The 18,661-nt window shown below is 37.6% G+C and overlaps 1 protein-coding gene across 7 annotated transcripts in view; it reads left to right on the top strand.

Annotated features, from left to right (window-relative positions):
* ANK3 (ankyrin 3) overlaps positions 1 to 18,661 on the top strand; it is a 399,852-nt gene that overhangs the window by 304,348 nt on the left and 76,843 nt on the right. For 5 of the 7 annotated variants that reach the window (XM_067552555.1, XM_067552551.1, XM_067552556.1 and 2 more), the window contains 3 exons: positions 2,226 to 2,298; positions 12,940 to 13,063; positions 16,050 to 16,152. In XM_067552555.1, coding sequence (XP_067408656.1) covers positions 2,226 to 2,298; positions 12,940 to 13,063; positions 16,050 to 16,152 — 300 coding nt within the window. Of the gene's footprint in view, positions 1 to 2,225; positions 2,299 to 2,498; positions 2,562 to 12,939; positions 13,064 to 16,049; positions 16,153 to 18,661 lie in introns of all 7 variants that reach the window. The other 2 variants (XM_067552552.1, XM_067552550.1) reach the window with 1 other exon arrangement.

Genomic DNA, 18,661 nt, shown 5'->3' with positions numbered 1-18,661 from the left:
TCACTTCCATAGCTGTGTTCTATAACTCATTAGCTTATATAAAACCTATTTTGCTCTGTCTTAAACTGCACTAACAAGATAAATGTCAAAACAAAGAAATACAGTCCGATATGCTGGATATTAAGTACAGATCTCCATTGCTTCTAGATCTTTCTGGCACCTCTCTTCATACATTCTCTAAGAATCACTTCTCTCTGGGGAGATTCCAAAATGTTTTTCTACAACAGGAACAAGGCTTATTGAATAGCTGACACCCTTAAAAGAGAGTTGTTGGAGAGCAGCATAAACAGGAACTTGTTATTCCAAGCTCAGGCATAGTAGAGATATAGCTAGTTATAGGATAAGCATATTCACTGTTGCATGCTCAAAACTCCAAATACAAGAGGCTCATTCTTAGACTGTACAACTAATGAACTAGTTGGGTTCATGTCACATAGGTAGGAAGGTATATTATGTAATATGTGCTATAAGTAGAGAAGAGTAAAGTTGTATTGCATCATATTGTGAATTAGACTACAAGAAATATTAAGTTAAAAAAAAAAGGACTGTACAACCCAAAATGCCTTCTAATTTAGACACATCTCAGCCCAGAAAATAGTTTCCATTAAAATCAAGATGTTGGTAATCAGTCACAAACAACACTGTATGGTACCTTGTAGACTCTTGGCACTTGGAATCTGAAATACTGAGGGCATTAGATTCTCATGTCAAGTAGTCATTTAATTTAAAGAGCCTTATCTTTTGAGGATATTGGCCAAATCTATCCCTGTTGTAACTCCATTTAAGTCAGTTAGGTGGCACCCAAGATGAATATAAGTGTGTTGTGATTTATACCCATACTGTAATAAAACTCTAATAATGACTGAAAAAATTCTGCATGTGATGTTTGATCCACACAATTCAGTTTGTAGAGACATGGCTGAGGCAAAAATGTTTGAACGCACATTTGCAGAACTTTCTAAAGCTGGTAGTTTAACTAGAAGTTGCTTAGAAATCCTTAAATAACTCCCACAGAACAAAATGAGCGCAAGATCTTTAGTAAGTTCTAAGCTTCTATGCTCATGCAGGAATGCTTCCATTATGTCAAATGAGGACAAGAGCCAAAGAAACACAAACTTGCCACAGAATAATTTATGAAGCCAGACAAAAATGAAGTGTATAAAGGTAGATGAAGAATGACAAACTTAAAAGTTAGGATTAAAGACTTCACCCAGAATTTTTTTCCCTCCTTTTTTCCTCCTAAAACTTCGTTACTCATTTGTTAACTTTGTATCTGATGAATGGGAAATAACAGTGGTAGAATAAGAAGAGGAGATGCAAATATGGGCATATCTTTGAATTCCACCGAGCATCCTGTCTTGGATACACCCATACCAAATCTGCACAGATTTTTCTGCAAGATCCAAAACATCATCATTAGTGCTTGACTGCTCTTTTACTCTACTCCAAAGTTTGTGGTTCCTTTAGGGTTTCAATATCCCCTTTTTTATTAAAGCAGCAGATCAGCTCTGAGGTATCTTGTCATATATAACTATTTAAATGAAGATTTCAGGCATGCAAACTCACCTTTCTCCACATCTAAGTCTTATACTGCTCTGAACCTGAACCAGTATAAATAACAGAAGTAAAAATTAATCCTCTGAGTGCATTCTGTGCAAAACTTTCTGATGAAATATTACAGATAACCATAATATGATTACAGTTGTCACTGTGGAAAATATATACAGTTCAAGGTAAGGTATATATTTTAAAACATTGCAGAAATAAAATGTGCTCCAAAATCACGAAATACTTCCAATGCAGGAAGGAGCAGAAAAGGATATATTAGTTTAGGGCTAGATTGTGCTACTCTTGCTCCCATTAAAGTCAGTGGGACTGTAGATAAAGTAAGGTAATACTTTAGGCTCCTATTCTTAAAAAATCTTGGTCTTATATTCTCTTTTAGGTGATATGATCACCTTTTGGTTCCTCAGAGCATCCTATCTACTGTCTGAGCTTAAATATAGTTACATACATCGATTTAATATGGGGTAGTTTTATTATTTGAATGTACTATATTTCATTATTCTATGCAGCTACATGTAGAAGGTAATAGAGGTTTATTCTGTTAATTTCAAGTCATAAATGTGGCCTGTCCCACATTTTAATTTATAAATGAAACAATAAATTGCTGTTTTTCTGATGAAAATGTCTGAATTTTGAAATGATTTTATTATGTTTAACAGACTGTCACAGAAAAGCATAAAATGAATGTACCAGAAACTATGAATGAAGTTCTTGACATGTCTGATGATGAAGGTATGCAAAAAAGGAAATACTTATTTCCTTTTAAAATTCTATTTGTTGTATCATTGATTGTTTGTTATATTCTCCCTCTTCACCCCCTGACTGGATAATCATTGTTGTTAAAAAATATATATTAATTATTGACATTACATTGTTTTCTTGACATATATTCCACATTTTATTTACTTCTATTGTTTACTTAAATCATGCAGTTCGTAAAGCCTACACTCCTGAAATTCTCAGTGATGGTGAATATATGTCAGATATTGAAGAAGGTATTTGTGCATTTTTGCATTGCGGGATATTTAACTTCTGCATTTTCATTTTATTTTCTAACTTTAGAAATAATCTCTTTTTTTCACTAATTTATTACCCTACTAGCAGCAATCTGTATGTTAGACCGGAGTACTTTTGAAAATTGTTTGAGTTACTGCTAACACGCTAATTTGCCCAGATCTTTTGCTTCACTATTTCTAAATCAAATTGCCACTAATTTCCTGGGATATTCTTGCTGCTGCTGCTTCAATTAATAGAGTTGTTTTAATATTTTATTTTAAAAACTAAACATTTGCCAAACGGATTAATATAAAAATTCTTGGGAAGAAACAGCTGACAATAGGAGATAACTGCTGAAAGGATAGGGTATACGTTTTACATTTCTAGTGTCTACCCTCTACTCTAAAGTGAATTCTGGGATTATTCATTTAAATTGACAGCGAGGACCTGACCTGACCAAAGGAGGTTTTAGAGTAAAAAATCCCAATCATCATTTAGTGTAAAGTCACAGTGTAAGTTATCTTTGCAATGAATAAGAAGTATTGTATTGTACTGTATTGTACTTAAAAGAAGTGACTCCATTTTGTTAGGACCACAGCAAGTGCAGTAATTGGGAATGGTGGGCATTACTGTCAGTCTTGGGCTAAACTCAGACACATAACTATGCCACCTAAAGAAGAGTCCTGAGAAGGGGCTGCAGCTCAGAGAGGAGCTAATTAATCAGTGTTGTGTAATGAAGTCTGGGGGGGTTGCAATAGGGCCCATTGGTCTTCAACACCATCTGTGTGGGGATTTTGGAGCACTAAACACTCCACTGGTTTGTGGTCCCAATCACCCCTTATGCTGGTCTATTTATGGCTAGCACAGAGACATCCTCCATAGTACCCAGATTATTTTCTAGGAGGATAATAGAATGCAACCAGGAGGGACCAAAACATTGCCGTTCCTGAAAGTCTGTTGTTGATGGATTTTTTGTTTTTAATATTTTGAACTGAAGGACGCTGTCTGGCGCCATGTGCCATGTAGTTTTACAGCTGGGTAAAGTTTCAGGAGTTTAATATTCATATTTATTCATACTTGTGTGAAGCCAGAGCTTTGGATAGAAATAAGAATATGTATTCTCCTCTGTTCAGAAGCCCACTGGAGACTTCTTCACCTGCTTTCTCCCTCCATCTGTGCAGCCACAGAGTTTTATAGGTGCAGAGAGCTTTGCTCTCTGTGCTTGGGTGAATTTCACCATCAAGCTGCAAATACCATAGTATCACAGAGAGACCATAATAAAAAATCAAACAGTGTGTCTGAAATTATGAGAGAGAAAATACAGTATTTTGTATGCTTCCTGTTGTTCCTTTTTGCTTGCATGATAACTATAATTTCTCCCAGTGTTATTAATAGTTAGTATAGCAATGGTCTCTATTTTCTTCTCAGACTCTTTATTTAGACTTTTCTGATTCCATGCTTCGTGACATGTTTATTTTTATTTTCTTTTATAGTATTTTAAACTTTAGAATATAAATGCCATTTTAGCCAGCCACTATGTTTAAATATTGTTTAATTTATGTGCTGAGGCTTTTCTTTTCAAATTTCCACCATGATGTTTCCATTATTACAACTCCAAGCAGATAATAATGTTATTATCCATTTGTGGTTAAAAATAAAAGTTTTAGACTATCATTTATATTTGAACTCTTCACATACCAATGCAAAATTATTGTAGCTGACCTGAACATCATAATATTACAATGTTGTTTACTCAAGAAATAAATATTTTGTTGTATTCCAGTGCTGGAGTAAAGACTGATGCAGTATTTGAGATATGTTCAAATATGAAATGATAGTCACAGAATTTGACTGAAAGTGTGTTGCTTTTATTAATGCATTGCAGCATCTGCAAAGACCAGATGCAAAGTTTGAACAGATTCAAAGTAATAACTTTTAGGTCTGTGAAAGGCTGAAAAGTTTATTAACAGTTATTTTTCAAATGCCAATTTAAAAATATAGATTATATTATGAATGTCTCTAACAGTAACTAGATTATGAAACAATTTGGATAGAGGGAGCAATCAATTTGGTATATAGTGAACCCAAAACATGTAGTTTTCAGACCTTACCTCTGGGAATAGAATTTCAGATAATAATTATAATGAAACAGGTATTTTATTAACCCATGATGATGCGTTCCAACGTGCAGTGTGTGTATGTGTGAGAGAGAGAGGGATTCCTCGACATAAAAAAAAAAAAAAAAATTTAACAGTGCAGACTCCTCAGGAGAGGTGCTAACTTGATTTTGTGTCTTATTCAGCATCAAGCACAGACAGCCTTGGTGCTTAACAAACAAACAAACTAATAATAATAATAATAATAATAATGGATTCTAATGCTCTACCCCCATAAATCTTCAGTGCTGGCCAAGGATTTAGATGCAGAACACCCATTTAAAATAGTGAGAATACATACAAGGTTACAAAGACGACTAACTGCTACAGAGGATCTGGAATGGACAGGTAAATAATGGCTATTTTAAATAGTCTAAGTAGCACAGCTGATAAGTGTACCAGCCTCACCTCCAGAGAGCTGGTTTCAAACTGAATAGATTAAAGCACAGAGTAGCACAAACCAACACTGCAGATCCATGCACTATCTAACTTAATTACAGTTTGGATCATAAGCCAAGATGCACCTCACACCCATATCTAGTTACAGGTGTCAATGTGTTTGGGAATCTCTTACTCTTAGGGCACAAGGTGCAAATAGCCACAGTGCAACACCCGTCTTAACTGGTAGCACATTGACAAATGTGTGGGGAGACTTTCATTTTGTTTGCCCAAATTATGTCTTGTTCTCTCCAGTAAATGAATATTTACATGGCAGACGTGTAAATGCTTCTATCCACTGAGGGTAGATTGGTTTAGGAGCCACCCAGATCACAAGGCAAGTTCTCTCTCTTTTCTTTTTTCCTTCCAAAGCTGGAAATGTTCCAAACCTGAGTCATAGTTGCTTACTTTAGAAACTGTACCCAACATGGATTAAGTGTTAGTAAGCAGCTATGGTCCGAAAAAAGAAGCAACTAGAGTCATAGAGACCTGGGTATGTCTTAATGGAAAAATTAACACGAATTCTGCTTTCCCAGATAATAAATATTTTACTTAAATGTAGGGATTCTATTTCAAGTGCAAACTCAACTTTCATGTTGCTTTTAAAGAGATTTCAGATGCTGTACAAAGTGAAACCTGAATGTACAAGAGCTAGATGAGTGGTTCTCAAACTGTAGGTCAGGACAGGGCTGGTGTTAGACTTGCTGGGGCCTGGGCCTGAAGCCCAAGCCCCACTGCCCGGGGCTGAAGCCCTGGGCAGCAGGGTTCAAGTTACAGTTCTCCTGTCCAGAGCTAAAGCCCTCAGACTTGGGCTCTGATCCCCCTTCCAGGGTCATGTAGTAATTTTTGTTGTCCAAAGGGGGTCGTGGTGCATTGAAGTTTGAGAACTGCTGAGCTAGATTGTTTGCTTCTGTGGTTTTTTTTGCCATCTCCATATGTAGGCTTGCGTTTCAAGCTCCATGAAGTTGCCTGGAGAACTAGGATAGGAACCTGTAGCTGGCAGAGGTCAAGAACAGACTTGACTCAAATTCCCAGGCAGTCATTGATATTAAAGGACAACCTATCATCTGCCTCAAGGATGTAGGTAATGCTGCTGTCTGAGTAGCCATATCCAATAGATTGGATGAATCCTGCAATGGTACAGGCAAGGGTTTTAACCCTGCGTAGGAAACTAGAAGCCTGCTGATGACAGCAGTTAGCCTAATCATAATTAACCCAAGAATCTCTTGTTGTCATATCAAGGCTCACTGACAGCAGGCAAAGAAAGTTGGGGCAGGGGATGGGGAGCTAAAGCTGTGGCCGGGAAGGAGGAGGGAGCCAAGTGGAGGGTATGTTGAAATTCAGTATCAGTGTTTGCAGGAAGCTTTCTTTATGTTGACTGAACTGTGAAGTTTCATTTTCTGTTTAGGCTTGGGTAGGTGAAGACAAACTTTTCAATTTAAACAATAGTTAAACTCCCCAAAAGCTGATTTAACCCACATGGTGAAGTTTCCTATTTTGTAGTGACTAGATGCCACACAGATCAGCGCATCATATACTAGACTGACACCCTAAGAGATCATAAGAGTATATTGTCGGGGCACATGGAGGCTCTGGAGGATAATAGAATACATCCTGGAAGGACCAAAACATTGCCATTAATGAAAGTCTGTTATTGATGGGGTTTTTTGTTTTTAAATGTTCAGAACTGAAGGAAATTGTCTAGCTCCACGTGCCATGTAGTTTTAAAGCTGGGTAAAGTTTCAGGAGTTTGATATTCATATTTATTCATACTTGAAGCCAGATCTCTGGATAGAAATAAGAATATGCTCCTCTGTGCAACAGGTTTGTCACCTGTCCTTTTTCCTGTGGAGCTGACGTGATTTTGATGGGGAAATTATAATAAAAGCTACTATCTGTAGATTCAAATAACATTTGTCCTTATGTTTAGCCAGCGATAATAAAGATGACATTTTCTTCCTTCGTAATACAGTTTCAGTATGTAGTATATTAGGAAAGAAGAGATGAAGGATGCCAAGTTGTAACACAGTACAGAGGGATTCAGTCTTCAGACTATTTTTCACTAGATACTTCACGTTAGAGAGTCCTGTAGTCGTTGCTTTTGCTGTATACAGATTAACATGGCTACCCCTCGGGAACTTCACCTACAGTATAACTTTGTCTGAAAATGTATTTTATCCTCAGTATTCCATGGGACCTACTTCTATATTCATGTTCCTTTCAAACACAATATTCTTGTCATCTGAGCCAGAGAAGATTAGGTTTAGACACCTCAACTTATTTTTATTAAACACAGCCAGATGGTGGGAGTTTACTTCATCCACTTTACTCAAGTCTTCCACAGAATTAAAAGAAACTGTGTCAAATTCTTTGAAATGACCATGTCCAACATGTAACCTTTTTTTTGGTTCTACTGGATGTGAAAATGACATGTACAGCATGATGGAAGTATAGGTAATCCAGTTCTCAATTAGATTAGCAATGATACAGGATAATCTGTGTAGTTTCTGCAGTTCAGCCAGAAGAGCCATTTCAACATTCCCAGCTGTAAATCCTTGCCATTGACATGCAATTCCTGCAAATAGTGTCTTGGATCGTGACATTCTTGTCCATCTGTTAAAGTGGCATGGTGCCTTCGCTTCAGTTCTTTTTTGAGGGGCACATATACAATGGTAGTCTTAGTTGGCCAATCTGGCAAACATAATCTCTTCTGCAGGAAGTCCTTTCTCTGTGCCAATACGGCTACATATCTGCTTATAATTAATCATATCCATTCATATTTAGATACATTGAACACTGAAATAATGCCTTTGTTCTGGTTCCATTTTTCCAACTTCCTTTTCCAGTTGTCATTCTTGTTTATTGAGTGACCGCTCCACCATATCTTATTGAAGTAAGTCAATGGCATCTATCAGATTAGTATCTAAGAATAATACAGTGCCTTCAGGCATTAAATCATCCAGAAAAGCACAAGAAGGTGAAGTCTTGACCCCATTTTCCTGTACACTGGCTTGTGAAGTGAACTCTCACTCTGATGGGGAGCAATGCATGTCATTTTTATGTACGGGGTACATGGACGACATCCCCTGGGTGCACAAAGCAACCCTGGCAGAAATTGTGCTTTCTGAGGTACAGTCTATTCCTAATGCTCCCCAAGGAATAATACAGCTCCACACTGCCCCTACACATGGCTTTGTGCAAATCACAGTTCAACTCTAATGATGCATGTAACTCTGAATATTCCAAGCACAAAATGTTTGTAGCAATATTGATCCTCAAGAAAGTGTCCAAGTCTGAAGTACAAGATTTGGGCCATGAGATCTCTTCTCTACTTAACTGGGGAAAACAAACCTTAAGTGATATGAACTGTGTTTTCTCCATTATGGTTTGCGTGGCTACAATGTAACTGTCTCTTTTTTTTTTTTTTTTTTTTTGTATATTTGTATAAGTGTAAAACTCTTTTTGTAGTTTAAACACAAAACAGAATGGACAGAGGTTATGGACTATTTCATGTCGCTGGCCTCAGATTGGTTGATTTTCTTCAAACATATCTCAAAAGTAATGTCTAGTAGAACCTGAAAAAAGGTATTTACACAAATGGGTACATGTTTAAGAATTTAAACTGATATCATACAGTTCAACATAGGAATATTGCTACCCTTTCCATTACGTCTAGTAGAGGAAAAAAATCATACCAGAGAAAGGAATACTTTTTGTTTAAGATATAGCTTGCAGTCATGAAAATAGTCATCCCTTTGCTCTAGGTATGCTCAGGTTTGTTTGCACCTGTTGCATCTTGTCATCAACAAAGATTTTTACTTCGTCAAAGGATATGAGAATCAAAATTTGTCTTCAAATAATACTTTGCATCACAGGATGGTACAGTAAAGAATATTTAATGTCCAGTACTTGCTGTTGAAGTTTGACATCAGCAACTGTTTGTCTTTTTAATCAGAGATGGGAAATAGTCTTGGAATTTTCTCATACGATTTCCTTTAGAACAGGAATTAGTCAGAGCTTCTGAGCACCTTCAAAATAATATCCCTTACTGGTAGATTCTTTAGTGATGAGCATTGTGCTTGGATGGTGGCTGATTTTCCCTGAAATGGCTCTGATGATGCTGAGGACCTAGCAATGAAATTAGACTGTTTGTTTGCTTTATGGAGCTGGGTTTTTTTTGTTTTTTGTTTTGTTTTTTACACTGTATATGATGACCAGACTATGATCTAGAATCTTTGTATGAGCTGCAGATTTTAAATTCTGGCTTTTTTTCCCCTACAAATCATCAATTTTATAATGATAGACTCTCCTAATAACAAAGCAGAAGTAAAATTCTGCTTATAAACTACCTCTCAGCCTCTTTCCCGGGGTGTGAATTTCAGTTTTCTCTCTGATTATTTTCAGTGGAATCCTTCTGATATGGAAATGAGGCCCTGGATCTGAGCATCCTTGAATTGGGGATGAATTCTGATCTGGATCCAAACTTTGTGGCTAAGCCCTATCTCTGTCGTGGGAGGGGGGGTGTTGAACCAAACTATGGGTTCCAAATGCCCCAGCAGTGCAGGAAACTTTAGTGCCCGATTTGGATCCAGATTTGAACTCTTTTGCCCAGGGGCCCTGTCTGTTCTGCTGACTCCGCTCAGCGTGGGTCAGCTTTATACATAAGCTCCTGGCCAGGGGAGACTTTTTTTTTTTACTGCTTGCCCCTCCTGGGGTCTTTGCCAGACCCGAAAAGCTGAGTGGCGGCTGGGGAGGCGCTTATAGAAATGAGGTTACACACGGAGGATCGGCCACAACTGAGCAGGCCCTTTGAAGGCTCTGCACGCGCCTGGATAAGATGGAGCCTTTGGTATCTCAACCTGTCAGGTTTGATTTTTACCCACGGTGCGTCTCTCTCTCCTCCTCCACAGTTCCGCTGCCAGCCAGAAATTAATGCGGCTGCAACTGGGGAGGTTCGCAAGTCCTATCCCCCGCCCCCGCGCTGCTCCGCTCCGCTCCGGGTGTGTTCGCAGAGCAGAGGAAAGGAGTAAAAAGCGCCCACCGAGCCCTTTGCAGAGCAGCCCAGCAGCAGCAGCAGCGCGTTGCTGCCTTTCCCGCTGCTGCGGTGCAGTGTAAAAGCACCCGGACCCCGGCCTCCCCGAGCGATGGCGGACGGTGCCGCGAAGCACAGTCCGGTGTGGGTTTGGAACAGGAGTGGAGGCGGAGGGTGGAGACAGCACAGCAGAGAAGAGGGAGGGACAGAGGGGGAATGTTCCAGCTGACACAGGGATTCCACTCGCAGCCCCCCGGCCCAGCCAGCTCCTGTTCCCTGCGGCTCTCTCTGTGTGTCAGGAGGACATTCCCCCTCCTGTCTCCTCGCCCACCCCAGGCTCGAGAAGTCTGTGTGTCGCAGACAGGCAGGATCTCAGGCCGTCGCTGGCTACTTGTCTGCTTGCTCCGGCTGAAGATATTTGCACTGCAAGTTTCTGCTTAGCGCTGGAGCCTGATTTTCCTCCAAGGCCTCCTGTTCGCGTCCGAGCTAGTCAAAGGCCGCCCCCACTTCCCCCCGCCTCCTCCTTCACCTGAGAATAGCCATAAAGAAACCTCGCGTCGTATCAGTGTCCTGCTTAGCCGGGATGGATCTGAAAAGTCACTGTCAGATCAATGACACTCCCTGACCCAACGAACACTTGAGCGTCCCTTTCTCTCTCAGCCCCGTGTCTGTAATGAATGATCCAGCTCATTAATACTCAGTCAGATGGCACCTCCGGCCAACTGAGTGCACTGTGCCGCCTACGCCTAGCTCCGACCGTTTTCCTTGAATTTAGGCAGCCAGCAATGTGTGTTACATGTTTAGCCTCTGAGCCTTCCCTGGGTGGTGTCAAGTTACAGAAAACCTACACCCTAGCAGTACCCCTATTTACATACAAATAACTCAAGTGCTTGCATTTATGTCGCCATTCAAGAGGCTTGCCAAAGAAGTTTTAATCCAATCAGAAGAAGCTTTAAAAGGATGTCTGTAGAGTGATTAAAAAGGATCTTAACCTCAAATAAATTGTCATTATTTTTTCATTTTGTTTCATATTTGCAAAGATTTTTTGGATCTGATTTGAGAGGACAAAGATGCACATTTCTTAAAATACTTCCGAAGAGATCAAGGTGTTAAGAAGATCTCATTTGTGTGGAAAGTGAATATGACCCACAGGGAATTAGTTTGCTTGTGCTGGTTTGGAGATTAACTCTAAATCACTGCTTAAGGAGTAATAGGAATTCTTGGAAACATCAGGGGGAAAAATCTTATAGACCAGACTGGTGAAAATGGCTTTCCAAAACAGTAAGACTTTTTCAACTGAACTTAGTATTTAATGTTTGTTTTTCAAATTTTTTATGCTGTTTGTTATATTACAAACATTTTAGCTTTTAAATTGTTACTTAAAATAATCTCTGTTGCTGGGTTGCAGTAGAAAGTTGATCTGTTTATTTTGTCGTTTGCAAAGCAGTAGCTGAAAGGGTATTTTTAGAATTGATTGGTAGTTTAAAAACAGCTCCTCTGTGGTTTCCTGAGTTAGGTGAATGGAAAGGCTAAACTCTACTGAATGAAGACATTGGAAAAATATATCTAAGGTTTATGAGAATGCACTATGTGAGGTTTATGAGAATGCACGATGTGAACTCTTTTCTCTTTCGTACAACTTTTATGTACTCAAAAATGTGTTCAACAAGTAAAGGGATAGAGTTTGAATTTATAAACGTAATACATTTAGCTACAGTGCTCTGTACTCTGTGTTATACAGAGGACGGGAAAGAAAATCCTAAAACCACAAGGGGCATATGTTAGACCTGCTCTGTCACTGTTGGAATGTAGTTTTCAGTATGATGTAATGGTGTTCAGATGCACTTTGTGAAAGTAAATTAGTTTGTTAACCCTTTCTTACTGTACTGTGTTCTTTTTAAAGAGCAGCTTTTGTTACTTTCAGTTTTCCTTTTTTACAAACTTACTAGGTTTCAAATTCATAATTAATATCTAGATAGCTGTTAGTTCATATATATCTACGTTGTTGAAATTAGCAGAGTCATTGGGGTGAATTTTTTACTTCAAATTCTTACTAATTCATGAGTATTTTGAATGTGTGTTTTGCTCTAATTTATGCTGAAATTAGTGTTGGTCATGCTGTCACTCTTCCAACAAATACAGTAATGAAGGCTCTTCAGTCTTGCTTTATCTTAATAAAATGATCTTCCTGCTAGGAAACTCAGCATGTATTCATGTAAAAACATTAAGAAGAATCTAATACTAATTCAAGCTTGTAAAAGGTTTGGGAGAAAATCAAAAGAAGTGGTGGGCCTGGCCTTCCATTCATTGACCATTCAAACATGCTGCACTCTTCGGTGCCAGTTTGCAAACAGATAATGACTAAAAGCAGCTATTCAAGATTATAGAATGACCTGCCTTTCATTCATCTTTGTCTTTTGAAGAGGCAAAGATGTTAAATGATGTTAAGCCCCTAGAGAGAGGCTTAGATTGCTTGAATAATTGGCTAACTTTATTCCTGGTATAAATCTTGAATCAGTGGATTTATAGTATCAAGAACTTTGGCCCCTTATGGTAACCACTTGTATAGATTTTTTTCCAAACCTATGCAGATGGTAGATAATTGACATTCTGCTATGGAAAAAAACCTCTGGGGATGCGATGTGATTGATTATTTATTGGCAAGCAGTGGAAGGATATTATGAAATACTGAATACATGAACATTTATGATACGTGTAGCTTCTGAGTTTAGTTTGCTTTTATACTGGCAGGTGAGGATGCAATGACAGGCGATACAGACAAATATCTTGGACCGCAGGATCTGAAAGAGTTGGGAGATGATTCTCTGCCTGCTGAAGGGTACATGGGCTTTAGTCTAGGAGCCCGCTCTGCCAGGTAATGTATTTGATGTTTTAAATTTTTATACTTCATCACAAAAACAATCTGTTTCAAACCCAGTGCATTTTTTCATGTGTTATCAAAATCAATTTTAAATCAGAAATGGAGCTTGCATGTTTCAGCAGTCTGATAATCTCTTATGTTTAAAGTATACATTCATTGCTGTTTGGTTTTGTATTGTTAATTCATGTGGGCTTCATTGTGGAAACAGAAAATTAATTGTTCATTTTTATGGTATCCACTCATGCGCTAGAAATATAAAAAGTACTTCTTTGCACACCGCTGGTAACCTACATAGAACATCTGTCTAAAACTAATACAGGCCATCTAGCAAAAAGCAAGTTTCTTTGTGCTATTAACTGTCATGTTTAAATATTCCCTACTGTGCTTAATATATCAGATGAATGTAAACACCATAGACTAAAGCCAGAAAAAAGAATGACATTCATATGGCTCTATCAATATATTTGTTTCTTTGAAGGTGCAAATTAAGAATCAAATAGAAACATTTAATATAAAAATATTCCAAAAATAAATTGACATAGAGTTGTATTGCTAACCCAAATCTATTACACGGTTTCATTTGCTAGGGATAAACAGATTGCTTGTTAAGGAAAATAGGTCAGAGTTTCTAAACTTAATATATTACAGAATACTGCTGATTTCAACCCTTGTGTTTCTAGCACAAATGTTTGGATTGTTGAAAATTTTTGGTAAAACTTATTGCATGGTACAGTGCTTGAAACAAACAAAGCTGTGTGTGCTCAGAGATTACTTCCACAGTTGTGGATTAGCAGTGTGTTTACTGACAGTTGAATTTTTTTGAAGCTAATAATTAAACCCAACAAGCCAGAGCCCTGAGGACTTTTTCCTATAGTTTAATGATCTGTTGTAAAAAGTTATTTCATTGTCTAACAGTGAATGGCACCTCCCCTAAGGTAAAGCTTGATGTTTATTTTTCACTCTTGTTTGTTGTGGCTGCATTAAATATTGAAGCATGTACTTTGAATTTGCTCATTAGTAATGCTCTGTATTCTTTTGTTTTGCTTATAATCTTCAAATAATGTAATAAATGTTTATATTATATTACATCTAGAAAGGATTTTAAAGTACTCTTAAAATAGCCTATGTGTTAGTTAGAAGATAAGCAAAATTACTTTTAATGAAAATAAAATAGCTTTATTAGGTTAAATAACATAGCTAACATTCTTAATTTTATAATATAAATTATATTATGGACAAAGCCCATCAATATGCTGTAGTTTCAGTATGTGGTAAATATTAAAGTACATGGGTGAGATAGTGGGGCCGAAGAGAATTCAGGTAATGCACAAAATTCTGCTCTAAAATCTGCATGAAAAATGTCAACTGTTACTCTGCTCTTCCCATTTGTGTAACTCCCATTCGGGTGAGTGGGAGAGCAGAATTTCAGAGTTGAGATCTATCATAGATCTAAGAGTGGAATTTTATCCTCTTATTTTTTTTTTCAGTTTAGAGAATTCTAAGGCTTCCGTACTTCTGATTTTAATAGCACCATTATTCTTTGTTTCTGTGCAATACATTTTTACATCTTCATACATATATGTTATGCTCAGACGAGACAAATATAGTTCCTTTTCATGTAACTTGTTACATTTAGCAAAAAGCACACTGTGATTTTATCCTATTATTGATTCTGAGTGTAACATTAAGAAAAAAAATACATTAAATATGTCATCCAGCCATAGCATTTTGCTTTTTCCAGTCTGATTCCTCGCTTTCTATTTCTCCTGTTTCTTTTCCCTTATACATTTCTTTAAATAGTCCTAAAGTCAGGTAAGAAGGCATGGCACCCTCATTAGATTTCTGTTCTATTGCCATTGCTCATTTTCATTTTAATCAACACTGTGTAAGTGGCATGCCTTTTTGTGTTTAATATTAGAAAATATTCTTTTCGTCATTGTGACATAACAAATACGACTTGATTTCTTTACACCGTTTATACTTTTAAAAGTTTGATTAATGTATGCTTATAATAATATAGATTCCAATTCTGCTTTCATTAAAATTAGCAGGGTACAGTGTAATGAGAAATTTAATGAATATTTTGAGGAACTTAGAAAAGTTCTAGTAACAAGTCCAAGGTGCATGTAGTAAATTGTACAGCTTTAAAATTGAAAAAAAGTTTCTCGTTTAAAAGCATATTCATCTTTCTGGATGCTGTTTTTTTGGTTTGAAATTTTTTTAGTCACCTAGCAAGCATGTCTGAACTTGTAGCATGTTTTCTAACACCTACTATATGTATCTTCCAGGGTTAAATATAATATGCAGACACATTAATTTTCTTTAGTCACAGCGTATTCAGATTTGTCATTCTTAATTTCCAAAGAGTATAACATCCGCAAAATAACACCAAAACTAATGTATTTGATCATTCTTTAATTGTTAATAAGGAACCCTTTTTGTTTTACAAATTACTATATTTTTAACTAGTAGAAAAATGAATTAAATAGGGTTTTCATAATAAAATTAAAAGTAGCTCAGCCCCCAAAAGCTGAGACAAAAAACTCTGAAAATTGAACCAATTTAAGACCGTAATCCTGCAATATGATCCATCTTGGCAGAGCCTGAACATACACAGAGCCCCAGGGAAGTCAGGATCCACCCACATGGGGTGAATTGCAGGATCAGGGCCTAAAAGTGTTTTCGACATTTTTCAGAGCTAACCTAAATATCTGAGTGTATTTTTTACATAGATATAATCTAAATCCAAACAGCATAGCAACAAGCATTCATTGGGGCTTTTGGTTATGGGCATGATAGAAAAGAAAACAACACTGTAAAAAGCTTAATATTCCCTTTTTTTAGTGTCTCATTGTTTCTACTTCAGAGATTGTGTGAATTTTATCATCCTTTGCTATTCCCTGGAAGTTGCATGTATTAATTTTTTTTTATTCATCCCATTATCACCTACATGTTCTATGGTAAATTGTAAATACAACAGCCTCCGCTCCTTCAGTTCGGATAGGTCCTACACGCTGAACAGAAGTTCCTATGCACGAGACAGTATGATGATTGAAGAATTGCTGGTACCATCGAAGGATCCGGTATGTGCTATCTACCATCTGGCTAGTGTTTATGTTTTATCTATATAAGGCCACATTCTTCAGTCTGTTCACAATGTTTAATGAGACCACCACCATGTCTATTAACCTGATTGGGAGAAAAAAGGGGTCGAAAGTAAAGACTGAAGGATTTGCCCCATTATGGGCTTGATCTTGTAAGAAGCTGAGCACTCTGGTTCTGATCCAGCAAAGCACTTAAGCACACAATTAACGGTGAGCATGTGAGTAGCCCACTGTAGTCAATGAAACTACTTGTGTACTTCAAGTTAAGCATGTTCTTAAATGTTTTGCAGGTTTAGTGCCAAAGTACTCAGCAGTTTGCAGGATTAATCCTATGTATACATGTGTTATTGCAGCTTTTGTATTCGGTAACATAAAGCATGGACTAAGTTCTGCCCATTTGTGCACTGTGGGTCACCCATTGATGTCCCTCAGTGCATCCAAAGGGAAAAATTTGGCCTTGTGGTTATGATGAAGCTAATGTTACTAGTGTTTACACACAGTTTAAATGTTTGTATAATGACAAATTCAACAAAAGTTGAATCTAGAGCTGCTTCCAGTGTGGGAAAGTGCTTAATTAATAATGGTTATATCTGTATGCTATTTGCTTTGTGTTATGAGTTCTCTCAGAATTTGCTAGACAGACTTTTTTAAAATTTAAAATCTGACTGATTTATTCCAATAAATTAACTGAAAAAGTCATAGATTTGTTCTGAAATCGAATAAAAATGTTCATGTCAATCCTGGGGTAAAGGGATGAGAGCATAGCTGTGGATTATCTTTATAATGCTTGAGGTCTGATCCTGCAGACTTTTATTCATGCACTTAGGATGAAATTGACCCCTGTGCAGAAGTCCCACTTTTGATTGTTAAACAAGTATTAAAGGAAGTTGTTTAAACTGTGCTACATTTACCTACTTTATTTTATGAAGGAGCATTAGAAAATGAAAATTACTTATCAGTTATTGTGTGTGTTAGAGCTGTTGTAAAAGACATAAGGTAGCTGTCCTTCTAAGGCAAACTGTATTCTGCGTATGTTGTCAGAGGAGGCTCTACTTTCTCTGGAGGATCTCACACAGTACTTGATTCTTGGATTAAACAGTAGCAAATTTGAAGCTCTCATTAATGCTGACACTGAACAATACTGTAAAGCCTATTTTTTATGTCTGCCCTTCATTTTTGTGATTTAAATTTTGTACCAGCAAATAACTGCTCATAATTCACTTCACATGGACTGTTGTGCCTTCTAAGGGCTAGACTACACTAGAAGTGCTGCATCAGCACAGCTGCACCACATTTGGTAAAGATGCTCTCTCCCGTCGGCATAATTACTCCACCTCCATAAGAGACAATAGCTACATGGGTGGGAGAGAATCTCTTGCCGACATACCACTGTCGAACGCCAGCGCTTAGGTTGATGTAACTCAGAGGGGTGGCTTTTTCACACTTCTGAGCAACATAAGTTATATTGACACAAGTGATAGTGTAGACATGCCCTAAGACAAAGGCAGGCTGAGGACTGCCCAAAAATCTATCACTAAATGTTATTTTAATCTCAGTCACCTAAATTGTTCTTAGGACTTTTGTTTTGACAAGGAAAGGATCCAGAATGTGATGATTATTGTAAGTTTGGGAAAGATATGAATTACTTTGTGAAGATAACCAGACATTTAATGCCAACTGCATATCTGTCTATGTATGCATTTATTTCAATTACAACATAAAAAGAATGTCCATTCCAGGTTTGTTGCATCATTGACAGCTGATTAAAAGCGTGATCCAGTTATGACAAAAACAGCAATAACAAACCAACAACATTTTTCTATAAAAGAAGTCATTCCACTAAAACCAAATTTCCCACCCTGGCTCCCACAAAATGCCAGTCCTGAAATACAAATCCACATCTTCACCTGATTCCCCTCAAACCTCACACCTGCCACAACATACACCAAAATAGATGGTCTTAGGTCAACATATCTGGGTTATTTTGGGCCACAGTGGAAGGAAGGAATTCTGAAAGCAAGGGGCCCACATAAAAAACATCCTACCAGCAGTTTTCCTATACCAGTGGAGTTCCAGCTGATCTCTGCTGCAGCAGAAAAAAAGTGTGGTGTGTCAGGTATACAAGCCACAAAATGGTTTTTTAGGGCAAAACTATCACCTTAAACTCCACTTGGAAACCAACAGAAAGCCAGTGCAGATTCTGAAGTATTGATGCTGTGTGCACATGCTAAGATACAGCACTTAACGAAGAGCTACAGCCTTCTGCAGCATCTTAAGTTTTAGTGCATGTAAAGTGTAGTCCTATGCAGAGCACATTACCATATTAAAATTTGGCAGTGAAAAAGGCATGAATGACTACATCAAAATCTGCACTTGACAGAGAGAGTCACAACCTCTTGGATGGATGCAAAGAGAGAAAAATCACCATAGTCAGTGCTTCCCAAGATCATGTAGGAGCAGATGAAAGTCAAGAGCCATCCCAGATATG

This window comes from Emydura macquarii, unplaced genomic scaffold, assembly GCF_026122565.2.
Source record: "Emydura macquarii macquarii isolate MOO-44397 ecotype Brisbane River unplaced genomic scaffold, CSIRO-AGI_Emac_v2 contig_1390, whole genome shotgun sequence".
Lineage (NCBI taxonomy): Eukaryota > Metazoa > Chordata > Testudines > Chelidae > Emydura > Emydura macquarii.
Note: the sequence above shows the minus strand (reverse complement) of the source record. Positions and strands in the feature narration are given on the sequence as shown.